Below are 13,403 nucleotides of genomic sequence, written 5' to 3' on the forward strand. Positions count from 1 at the left end.
TCGTTAACTTAAAATAGATAAAATATTATTTGTTCGTAATTTATCCAAATGTATCGTGAACAAAAGAATTAACACATGTGGTTCACAATGTAATATCTACTTTGAACGGAAAATAAGTTTGGTTGCTCAGGACAATGATCTGTTCTCTCGTTCTTACTAGTAACAATACCCAAACATTGTACGACATTTTCTATTCAAATTTGTCAGGTAAATGCCGGTACTAGAGATCAGACAAGTAAGCCCTTGCATTCCTATTGCTGTCTTTGGGAAATTAAAAGTTCAAAACATCTTGGGATCCACCTGTGAATAGGCAAGAGGGAGAGACTGACGTTTTCCTAGTGAATATTAAATGTAGAACAAAGATAGTGATATTTTCCAATGTGTCAGTGAGTGATTTCGTTTAGTATATCACTTGAATTATATTATTATATTTCCTTTGTACTAGTGGAGACAATTTATACAGTGGATGATTTTGGTCTTATTTAAAACGTTTACGTCTAACTTCGTACCGAGCTATTCTTACATTCTTTATTCTAATATGATAAATACCTCAATACAATGTCCTCATATTATTATTACATTTAGACGCTGGAATTGTTTCTGTATACATTCTGAACAATTTTTACACCACTAATATTATTTAGAAATGTTACAGGAAGAAGAAAATTGATTATAGGTTATTATTATTATTATTATTATTATTATTATTATTATTATTATTATTATTATTATTATTATTATTATTATTATTATTATTATTATTTACAAAGAATCGTAATATCGTGCCGTCTTGTTTAATATACAGTAACAGAAGAGAACAGAAGTTTATGAAATAAACATTTTCTTTGTTGTTCCTATCCCGATCGTTTGAGAAAGATACTGAGCACTACGAACAAGTACCATCTGCTACCGATACTGCTTCTCTGTCTCGATTACTTTCTGGTCTTGTCTTTAGTACATCTAGTTTCCTAACGTTCTTGGCCGTTTGCAGCTCTGTACAAACCTTTTTCTAACGATATAAACAAGCAGTACCAGCGGTCTCCAGTAAAACTGAGTCACCGCTTGGTCTAGCGATATTTACAGTTACGCCAAAACGCCGATATTTTACTGCTCACAAAGGCTGACTGGTTTTTCGACACCAAGTATAATGGATATAGTCATTACATATTTTTTCCCCGACTCTAAATAACAAAAATCTCGCTGCCTAAGCTAAGATTAAACCACTCATTTTCAATTTTGAAAGCGAAGTAGAAAATATCACTGCTTGTATTTACTTTGCGACAAGCGAATTGTCTATGCAGACGATAGAAGTAGTTTGGAAAAAAAAAAAAAAAAAAAAAAATAACGTTAAAAATGTAAATAAAAGTTTCAAAATAACCTTATCACTTTCAATATTTTAGCAGATATTTGAACATATATAAAGGTAACCAAGAAAGTTTTATTGCTTTTTGTGGAGTTCTGTTTTTAGTTGGTAGCACAGTTGAAATAAGAGGATTTCTGTACAGATGATGCTCCACGTCCAGGGAAACAAAGATCCTCGTTTCTGTACTTAACTGTATTTATATTTATAAGTTCACTTATGAAATGGCAAGTCTTCGATCTCAAGGGTGATGTGGAAATTGGGGTAGAAGTTCTACCAAAAGCATGGAAATAAAATCGCCTGCAATAGCCCAAAAAATGTCTCCTTAGCGTAGTGGTTTAAACGTCGGATGTGTAATTTACAAATCCGTGTTCTAATCCAGGCGATTCACCTTTCTTTTTACACTGTTACAAGAGTACGTAGTGGGAATTCTTTCTCCTGAACCATGAACCTTAAAACTTTACTTCAAAGAGCAGGATTTAGACGCAACGAACGAAAAATTTCATCAAAATTTACCCAGTCCTTACCTGTCATCAAATTATTATAAATATTAGCTGTAGAATCCTAATATTCCTGTCTAAACATTGATTTATCTATATACGATGTAAGGATGTCAAATTTCCAGTCGAAATGTGCGAACACCAAACTTCCGTGACAGTCTTGCTTTCTAAGGCACAATGTGACCCCTAATAAAAATCATTACTGATTACTATTTCAGATCCACGCCAGGGAGGAGTGTCTTTTCTTCAGTGAAATTTGAAAGGTAGTAAAAATAAATAACGGCTGATAGTAACACATGAGACAAGTCAGACAAAATTGCAACATTGAAATAGTGATAAAGTGACTATACGTACCAAGAAGCACCTTGCTTCATGCGAAAATACTGCTGGGCTTAAAATGTTGTTATCAACGTTTTAAGTGGATGAAACGTGGATAATTCCACGTTAAGAAATCTAGAACCTTGGATGAATTTTTATTTCACGATAAATGTTTTTTCATTGGTATGTATTGTAAAAGCTTCTGATTCGAAGTGAAATATATTTTTATACAAGCCACTAAAACGTCAAAATAATAATAAATGTCTTCGTGTACAAATAGATGTTGATTATTTTGTAGATGTAATTATTTGGAATTAATCGTATTGTTTAAATCATGAGGGACGTGTTATAAGTTATGGTGACAGGAAAGAAAGGTGTCGAAAGAAACTACAGTTTATGGACAGTATTGAATTGAAATACAAAATTCGTACGTGAAGACACAGAGGTTAAGGTACATGAAAGCTTGTGGTTGTGACAAATGATCTGACATTAGGACAAATGATCTGACAATTGTGGCAGAATGTCTATGGTAATGCTATGATTGATAAATCCCTGCCACCTTGGCCGAGTCATACCACCAAATGTACTGACTTTTATTCCTTAGAAGTTGGACTACGTGCCGAAGTAGCACTCACAGACATACATACGAAGCGAAAGTATTTGATTGGGTACTAAAACGATATATCTTGGCACTGTATGCGTGGGGCTTTAGCACCTGTTTTTCTAACATTGTAGTGAGTAGTTCTAAAATTTCCGAAAATTTAGAACCTGCTGGTAAGAACAGTTTTTTTCCGTTTTCTTTCCGAAAAATTGGGAAAATAACAAAGATCTTTGTATTAGTTTTGCTAATAATGGAACTTTTTTTTTTCGAACGTGTGAAATTTAAATATTGTGAATAATTAAGAAAAGAAAAACCATTCGAAAATAAAACCGTTGTAATTATTCATGAAAATTAATAGTCTGCACTCATTTCCTTTATGTGCCTTTTAGTCGTTTACTCCTGGTTGTGCATTAATTACAGAACTTTTACAATTGCATACACACATACCATTATGAAGCGTTTCTGTTGCCACAAATAGGACTCTTTAATGAAACTGAGTTCTTAATGTGCTCTTTGATCTGGTGAAATTCGTTAATTTTAACCAAATTACTTCTTAAAAGAAAGAGCAGTAGGCAAATTTCACTAATACTCACGCACTAAGACATATAATTACTATTAATTAATATTCAAATACAGACGTTAATATAAACTTTATGTACAAAATTTTCTATGTAAACAAATGCCTATTTTCTAGTGCGAGAAATGATCTATATATAAATGAAAGAGACTATACTTGTAACTTACCAACTACCAGACTGATCTCGATAAAAATTTTCAACATAGAGAGGTTTGGACCTGGGATGGATTTTGCCATTTCACTTTGAAGGTGAAACTTGGAGGAAGAAAGTGATGATATATATTGAAAATTACTCATCTTAGTGTCGAACCCATAGTTTTTGGGGTTGCTGAGATGAAGAGTGACTTTTCCGATGAAGCTTAAATTGAAATTCATTAGTGCAACTTGGAGGAAGTAGAGGGGAGATACATAAAATGATGGAAAATGACCAATATTAGTGTCAGATCCATAGTTTTTTGGGTCGCTGAGGTGAACAGTGACACTTTTGTTGCCGTTCGAATTCAAATTTATCCCCGTAAATTCGGGGAGGGGGAAGATATATAAAAATTATGCAATATGATTGATAGTAATATGAATCCATAGTTTTCAGGGCCGCTGAGATGAACTGTGACATTTCCGATGCAGTGTAAATCCAAATTCAACGCCGGCTTTAGGGAGGGGGATGATATAAAAAAAATGATCGAAAATGACTGATATTATTGTCGAGTCCATAGTTTTCGGGTCACTGAGATGAGCAGTCACACTTCTAATACCGTTTAAATCCAAATTCAGCGCCGTGTCCTGGGGCGGGGAGAGGGGATTTATATATATATATATTTATATATATATATATATATATATATATATATATATATATATATATATAATAGTGACGAATCCATAGTTTTTGTAGTTTCTGTGATGAACAGTAACACTTCCGATGCCGTTTAAATCCAAGTTCAGGCCCGCAAATGTGTAGGAAGAGAAAGATAAAAATTACTGAAAATGACCAATATTAGTGTCAAATCCATAGTTTTCGGGATCACTGAGATAAGCAGTAACATTTCCGATGGCGTTGATATCCAAATACATCCCCCGCAGCTTGGGGGCGGGGAGATATATAAATATGATCTAAAACGAAATACATATATATTATAATGATCGAAAATGACCTATATCCATGGTTTTTGAGGTCCTGAGATGAACATTAACATTTCCGATGCTGTTCAAATCCAAATTCAGTGCCGCAACTTGGGAGAGGGAGAAAGGGTGAATATATAAAAATGATCTAAAATGGCTTATATTAGTGTCGTATCCATAGTTTTTGGTGTGACTGAGATCAACAGCGACACTTCCGATTCCATTTAAATGCAAATTCAGCCCCCATTAGTACTCCTAAAGGGGAAGGGTAACATATAAAAGTATTTGAAAATGACGGATACTAGTGTCGAATTCATAGTTTTTTGGGTCCCTAAGTTTATTGGTGACAGGCTTGGTGCCCTTTATACCCAAAATGAAACGTATTCTCCCCGTTCGAAGAATGGGTATTCTGCTAGTCTTTAATAATAAGGAACGGAAGTTTCACATGCTAAACTCATTAATATATTTGTCGCTACTCAAATTTACGCACTTGTGCGGTGTGTGTGTGTGTGTATATGTAAATAAGATCCTCTTTCTTTTTTAGTTGTTCGAAAAATATACAAATAATAAAGAGGAATTTTTATCAGATATCAGAAAACTAAAAAGTAAAATTGAAAACTGTTGCTTTAAGTATTTTTCTCGCTAGCGAAATATGTTGTATATATGCTGCAGATACGTTACAGAAAATAAGATTAGCATGAGGCTAAAAATAGTTTTTAAATTATATTTTCCGGATCTTGCCAATATTTCCGAACAAAATATTTTTTTAATGGGTTCAGAATTTCTGGAAATTTTACACTGCACAAGAAAGATACGTATCTCCATAAAATATATATTTTATTTTAACAGACTGGTATTAACTAAAATGATTCTGGTCCTGTTTTTTAACACTTCCCTGCCATAAAACGGTAACTTTGTAAGATTATTTAAGACTATTTAAATGCGTCTATGTTAATTAGATTAGGGTGGGGTATATATATAACGATAATTCAGTTGCGGTAAAGGAAATGTATTTGACATGTTTTGATACTTGGGGCCTCAATCACAAATTTGGTCCGGTGATGTAAGCGAGGAAGCAGCCTGAATGGGTGTTTTGCGTAAATCCGATAGTCTGCCTAAGTGGTAGTCTTTGAATAGAGTCCCAAATATATTGATGTTACAATGTTTTACATCCGTCGCTGAATATTCAATATATAATGTATTTATACATTGTAGTACATAAGGGTGAGGACACCGTAATAAGTGTCGTAAGATATAACTAGAGTAAACGTAAAACATAACCAGAGTAGCAATGTATGTGGGGAATATAGATGGGGGAAAGTGCTTTAGGGCACATCACAGTCTCCTCCGCAATCCTGAATTTTACTCAAATCACTTAAATGGAAACCATATTATGATATATGTCATTTTAATAAAGTTTCGTGGAAATTGAATAGTACTATTGTTTTTGCTACAGCAGTAACCATTTATGATCTTATGATTGTTTCTTTGTGGTGTCCCTAAGAAAATTGGTTAGTCATATGTTAACGACCATGCACTGTTACTCCACGTGTTGAATGGTCTCTTCGTTCCAGTAGTTGGTCAGGTGCATTCTGAGTACCAGGACACGCAAGACCTTCTCCAGTATTGACTGCAAAGTTGGAACATGCATCCACAATTCAATCCATGAGATGCTGAATATCCCGAATTTTCACGGCATACACAACACGATTCCATATGACCTCACAGATAGTAGTCTAATAGGACCAGGTCATTGCACAATATCTTGACGACCAGTCAATTGGTTAGGAAGCGTACTCACGGGAACAGGTACCGTAATGAGATGGGGCGTCATGGTGTTGTAAAAAGTTAGAGAATAACCCATCCTGCGAGAGCAGAAATGGCAAGATGTCTTCTACCATGCAGCGATAACCCATTGTCGTTAAGAGTCCCATCAATTAAGAACGGACCAACAGTGCGAGTATCCCATACCACACCATCTCGTTGCCGGGAACACGTGCGATTGCCTCAGAGCAATACGACTTACTATCCGATCAGTACCGCACCTTCTGTTTGTTAGCCTTGTTCAACACGTAAAAAGTTCTAATCAGGAAATTGTACGTCAGAAGCGAATTTGGGATTTTGTCGTTCTTGCTCTTTTACCCATCAAAAAAAGCCGAACTACGATCTCGATGACTTTAGTAAGGTGTTGAAAAAATTGCAGCTTATAAGATTGCCATTTATTCATCGAAATAATGCGCAGATAGATGTAACTAGCAGTACCTTCACGACCTACACTGTTTGTGCTTCTTATGGAATTTTTTACTGAATGTTTCGAACATTGCCACAGTTGTTGTATCGTCTGTCGCTGTGCGTGGTCCGTTTTCATCGATTGTCCACATATCTGGTTTTCTAGAATTCCTTCCATCACTTTGATCACAATACTGTTGCTGATGGAAGCCGTTCATGGATAACGGCAGTTCAGAACATATGCAACCACTCTTATGCTTCGTTCTCCAGAGATCAGCACGATCTCAAAGCGCTTTGCAGGTGTCAGAGACCGTCTTCTGCTAGTAAATCATCTGCAATGATACAGGCACAGAAAGAACCATCACTTCGTAATAGTTAACGGTAGACCAAATCTGCCAGTACTATTCAGTTTCTACGAAAATTTGTTAGTAAAATGACATATCACATGCTGTGTTTTCCATTTTAAGACAATTGCACAAAAGTCAAGATGGCGGGCGTCATTGTAATGTGTTCCCTAACATTTTCCACCATCATTATTTCCCATTTACATTATTACCTTGGTTGTATTTTGAAAAGTGGTGAAGAAGTATCATGTTAGGTGCCTTATAAAGAATCAAATACCTGTCTTTATTCTCTGACATTTGTATTCAGTGCATTAATTTTATAGGGCATTTGAAACTGTTGTCTCGTAGGGATTGTTGAATTGTTGCAGTTGTTAGCTGTTCTGTTTATTCAGTTATACATATATATGTTCTAGCCGTCGTTTCAGATATGAAAAACATTACCGCAAAGAACTGTACAGATCGATTTTCCCGCCTTTGATCCTTGTCCATATTGAAGCTTGCCTTGAAGGCTTATTATGTAACACCGTTTGTTTGATACCATGGGATGCAACAAAAATATTGCATTGCAGATGTGGAGGGGAATGTGGACGTGTGTTCTACACAATTTCAGATAATACCCTAGTTAAAAGAAAGAAAAAAATCGTTAGGTGTGAGGTCGGGAAACCGTGAGAGCCATTTCACGAGTTCTCAGGGTCCGATTTTTATCAGAAAGGTAAACGTTAAGCTGTTCTTGCACATCTGAAGCGAAATGTGGGATAGCTTCGTCTCTCGTTCGAAGTAAAATCTCCCTCGTTTCGATAATGACATATTATCAACGTACGGCTCCAAAATAACTTTCAAGTTTTGGATGATATCACTATCCAGCAGATTTCAACTTTTTTTCTATGGAAGTCACGAAGATGAGTGTTCTTAAATAATTGCAACCCGCTAAGTCTAAAAATCAATTCTTCTCATCACGTCATACTTTCTATCTACAGGGTGCCCCAAATGAAGTTACATCATATATTTCATATTTATTCCGAAAATTCGTGTTCAGGAAATGTTATTTTGAAGCAAAATATTGTGCAGAGTACAAACATTAAGTGAAAATTAAATACATATAAGATCACTTAACGATACTGTCATTTTTTTAGTGATTGATCGAAAAAAAATCATAATCATAATATAAATGAAATTTTAAATATACGTAGGCTATATTTTTTACTTTCCACAATACAGCTATTTATTTAAGTTGAAGAACAGTATATTAATGTAACTCTAAAAGCTTACGTTGTATAAGGTGTTACGTCATGTATTTTTGTTATATAGGATGTTCTACAAGTAACACAAGAAAAAGTTTACCAATTGGGGACTAAACTGCAAGTCGGAAATCGCACAATGGATTTTGAGGCTGGTTTCTTTTAAACAAATGAAATTAGTTTTACAAATGATACTGATATGAAGAGTATCTTATTTACAAATAGATTACTACACAAACACACACACTGCAAATATATTACTGTATATAATATAGATTTAATACAGATAATAATACGAAGGAGAAGATGAAGTGCGGGGAAAATATTTACTGATTTAAAACTTAGATCGTCATGAAATATTTATTTGTGTTTGAATATAAAAGAGATTACTTGACGAGTGGTGCCACAATTGTAAATTTACAGATTTTACTGTGCCCGATACTTGGAAGACTTCCTAGTTACGAATTACGAAGGAGCTGTTTTGGTTTCTCTCTGAAGTAACCAACAACAGTTCACTATCCTGACAGAATCCCATCTATCTTCGTAAGGTTGTTGTATTTGTAAGATCTCTTGATGAAACAATTCGCTTTGATAATCACTCAGTGCTCCTAAGTTCTCATGGAAGAAATTAAGGTGCGAGTGTAGAAGGTAAAGTTTTAAGGACATTCTACAGTTTTGTATCAGATCACGCGCCAGTTTTTCATAGTATGAGTTTCTTGTTCCCTAAAACAGACCACGATAACACTCTTGAAAGATAACCACGCGCCCTTTCCAGCTGGGTTCAATGTCTGTATAAAATGTGCGTCCTTAATGAGCTTTCTAATTTTTGGCCCAAAAAATAACCCTTCTTTCAATTTGGCCTCCAATACTCGTGGGAACACTTGCCACAACTATTCGAACCATCATCTTCCATGTCTATTCCTTCGACGAGTGCCTTCATATTTATACTTATATTTATTTTGCCTATTTTGACTTACAATATGGAGAGTATCTCCTATAAGTTCTACAGTTGTCATATGTATATAAATGCAAATTGTAATTACAACTTACTACACCATTTGTAGTACAAAATTATAAACAAACATAACATAATACACAATAACACACTGAGTAAGGCTATGTGATAATATGTTAAAAAAAAAAGTATCACATAACAGTTTCAACACAATAACTGTGTCTTCATTAGACTTCCACTCCTGGCTGCTTGGGAGTTGGTCATCACTTATATAGTCTCCGGAGATCAACTTTTAATTAGGCTCCGCCCCTTCATTAAAAAGTAACACTTGTGTGGCTTTCACTTTCACTTTTTAGCTGCACACGTGTCCAATTAAAAGTTTACTTTTTTCGTTGGATACATTCTGTCCTCTAATTATCCTTATTTTCCTTATTAATTTTTCCTCTTTCTTTCTTCCTTTTCATTTCTTCTTCTTTAAGCAGAACCTTCTCCCACTCTTTATTTATCGAGAATCATGCATTCCAATTCATCACCTTGTCTCCTGCCCTTATAATCTCCCTAGCTTCCTTCCATTTTCTCACCAAAGTTCTGTTCTCTACTTCTATGACCTCTGCTCCTTCCCACCCTATCCTGTGGTTTGTCTCTTTGTGATGCTTGTATATCGCATTGTTGTCCCTTTTCAATCTTACATCATCCTGATGCTGTTTAATCCTTTCTTGCATTTTCTTTTGTGTTTCTCCCATGTAAATTTTGTTACACTCCGCGCATCCTACTCTATATATTACTATCCTTTGATCTTTGTCCGCTACTGTTTTTCTCTTGGTTCTTCTTACTAATTCAATTATTCTGCTTCCTCCTTTCCTGTACGTCCTAATTCCTGCTTTCCGAAGCATTCTCATTATCTTCTCTGTTTCTTTGCCTAGACTTTCTATTCCAAACCATTTTTTGTTCTTGTCTTCTTCTTCTTTCTTTCCCTCTCTTGCTATGTCTCTTGTGATCTTATCCTCTTCGTTGTATCCATTTCTCCTTAGCTGTGTCCAGAACTTCTTTAAATCGGTTTTCTTGTGTTCTTCATTTGTGTTCAGGTCTTCTATTCTTTCTTCCATGCTTTTTATGAAATTCTTCTTTGTCCCCTCATCCACATCACTTCGTTTGTGGCAATACACTCCCGCTGTACACTCTTTTTGGTACCAGGATGTAATAAACTCTCCTTCTTCAGACTTCTTAATTTTCATATCTAAATAGTTTATCTCCTTGTCTACTTCCATTTCATTTTCTAGTCTAATCCCTTTCTTTTCATCTTCCACGTCCCTTATGAATTTCTGCAGCTGTCTTTTCGTTCCCTTCCATATTCCTAAACAGTCGTCCACATAACGGCAAAAAAGAAGTAGTCTTTCTCCTCCTCTTTCTATCGTCTCCTTCTCCCATCAGATACAGTAATGAGTTGATGGGAGAAGGAGACGCCATCCCCAGTATTGCACCTCGAGTCTAGAAGTTCACTATCCTCTTTTGTCAATTTTAAATCACGTAGAGATCATTTAGTTGTGGTTGTTGTACGTGATATGGAGTAACTGAAGATACAGGAATAAAATCTTCATCAGATGACACGAAGCTAGAATCTTCTGAATCTGCTGCAGTCTCTCTCTCATAAAGTACAGGGTCAGTTGGTGCACTTGGGACAGACATACTATGGTCATGAGTGTCATGGCTCGTGACTTATTGGCAGATTGGATAAAATATTTTACGTTTATTTTTCCTGGAATTCCCAGACACATCTGTCATACAAAAGTAGGCATTATGATGATTGGTTTGTTCTCGCCAAAATACAGGGACAGCAAATGCCATTTTACAATGTCACCAACTCGATAGCATAAGTACAGTCTCCAAGATGTTTTAACTGTTCTTCCAAGAGGTTTTGTCTGTAATTTTTTTTTTTTTTTTTTAAACAAATAACGCACACACATAACAAACAAACTATTAGGTGAATATTTGCAATTTCCCCGTTTTTCTTCTCCATGCTTCTTAAAATAATAATAATAATAAAAAGACAACTGCGTCTCACAGCAATAACTGTCTCTATTATAGTCACAAATAATATTGGTAACATCATCTAGAGTTTGAAAAGCAGCGTGCATGTGCTACAGTGCTTTAGTTTTCGATGTCATTGTTTATAAACGAGTCACTGTTCTATGAAAGAAAGAAAAATAAGTACAACACATGTAGAATACTTTAAGTACTACGTATTCTCACACGATACATAAAATACACGATAATTTTGGTACAATTGATAGGAGTCATTTTTGGGACCTTTATCAGTACTCAAAACGATTCACAATAATATCCAGCATCAATAAAAAGGATGGAATATCGAACAGGTGATTTGCTTTTTGCTTCTGTATTTATTGCATGAGACAAAATTGCACTTTTGGGTACTTACATTTTTACTCTCTATATGGTAGATTTTCACGTTTTTCATATTTGTCTTCGTGTTTTATAAATAGAGTACAACGGACACACATATGGTGTAAAATGTACCAACGAAATCTATATTCCCAAACTTTTTGAACGGTATGTGGCGCACGGCTTTGTGGTAATTAGAATAGGATAGGGGTGGAACAAACAAATGCCACATAATTCCAAAATTTTAAAATCCATCAAGGCTTCTTGAACATTTTTTTTTAACATTGTATAATGCCAGTCTTTCTAATTTGTAAATGTGATAAGCATGAACGTATAGCCTATTTGTGGACGAAGTTTTGTTGCTGTTCCGTTTTTTGCCGTGTTGCCACTTTGACAAATTCTAAATTTGCCAATTTTTAAACATTCTTTTTAGATCTATCTTTTCTTCCAATATAGGAGGACAATTGACATAAATGTTACATGTAATAGAAGAAAAATTGTCAGAAAATTTCTACACGGTTTCCAGAATCAGCCATTCACTAAACTTCTAGCAAACGTATGTTGGCTAGTGATATTCAGCGAACACTTGTTCTACTAGCCACTGTCGACGTATGACGCACCACACTGTTGAGTATGCATATGTGAGTTTTCTCTTGCACCTAATACCTCATCACGTGTCAGTTAATGTGGCATTTTAAATGGAAGCATAGTTCGTTACTAAATGATATCTGCATTCATTTTATTTTTATTAATAATCCAAACACAAATTTCCTTTTGATGATCATTATCATCACCACGCTGTCTCCACAAATTGTGTTTTTTAAGGGTGAAATTTGTCGTTGCAGAATACAGTTCACAAGATTTTGGGTATTCCAAGTTCCTCCCAGTTGATCGCTATCAAAGATAGTACTGTTACCTAGACAAGGACTAAAGTCAAATTATCCGTAGTCTCTCTTGGTAAACCACTCTTCTGTAAACATTTAATTCGTGACATAAATATAGTTGTTTATTTTTTTGGTTGGTTTGTGCTTGACGACAATGAAATTGATTACGTGTTCTCCGTCGCAAGAATTCTGAGACATGCGGAGTTCCGGTTTTTTCTACTATTGTGTACGTTCCGCCGGTAGCATTTCTCTTAAATTCGGTTATTTGCAACAATGAAGAAATAGAAAACTTAAGCAAAGTAGATCTGGTCTATTGAACCTTCATTCCTAGCTGAAACAAAGGTAATAGTTTAGCTGTGTTCTAGGTATGCAACTCTGTGTAATACAATCTGCAACAGTTCAGTACTCCGTACGAGATTACAGTTTTGGGCACCTTGTATATTATAAAAAACAAGCATTCAAAATTCCTAGCTTATTAGGAGACGAATGCAAACGTGGCAGGGTCTTTTGGTCCTATGAGGAAATAAGGAAAGAAAAGAATGCGGTGAGTGTGTGTATTTACGCAAAGTAATATGATTTTAAAACTAGACTGTCCTTTGGCTTCTAAATCGTCTCTTGACAGGTAGGATACATGGTTTGCATTACTTCGCTAGTTTTGTGTGTTTGCATGAGTAAGAAATTTCCGTTTATTTTTATTTTTTAAAATGGTTTATTTCAGTAGTTAGTCAGTTTCTGTATTTGTTTTGTTTTCTTAACTTTTGTTTCAGAATCAGCTTTCAGTGCCAATCGTCAACTCAAGGCGTTCATTCCTTCATACTTGCAAGGTTAGTCAAAAATATAATGACTAATATTCTTGACCTTCTATGATCAAAGTTAGT

The 13,403-nt window shown here is 35.1% G+C and overlaps 1 protein-coding gene across 15 annotated transcripts in view; it reads left to right on the top strand.

The window, feature by feature from the left end:
• LOC145678400 (CREB-regulated transcription coactivator 1-like) overlaps positions 1–13,403 on the top strand; it is a 783,526-nt gene that overhangs the window by 418,543 nt on the left and 351,580 nt on the right. For 12 of the 15 annotated variants that reach the window (XM_081748495.1, XM_081748498.1, XM_081748486.1 and 9 more), the window contains one exon: positions 13,293–13,349. The exons of the other annotated variants lie outside the window; for them this stretch is intronic. In XM_081748495.1, the coding sequence (XP_081604621.1) occupies positions 13,293–13,349 (57 nt within the window). The remainder of the gene's footprint in view (positions 1–13,292; positions 13,350–13,403) is intronic. 15 annotated transcript variants of the gene reach the window in all.

The sequence above is a fragment of the Thermobia domestica genome, chromosome 2, assembly GCF_964235325.1.
Source record: "Thermobia domestica chromosome 2, izTheDome1.hap1.1, whole genome shotgun sequence".
In the NCBI taxonomy this organism is placed as follows: Eukaryota; Metazoa; Arthropoda; class Insecta; order Zygentoma; family Lepismatidae; genus Thermobia; species Thermobia domestica.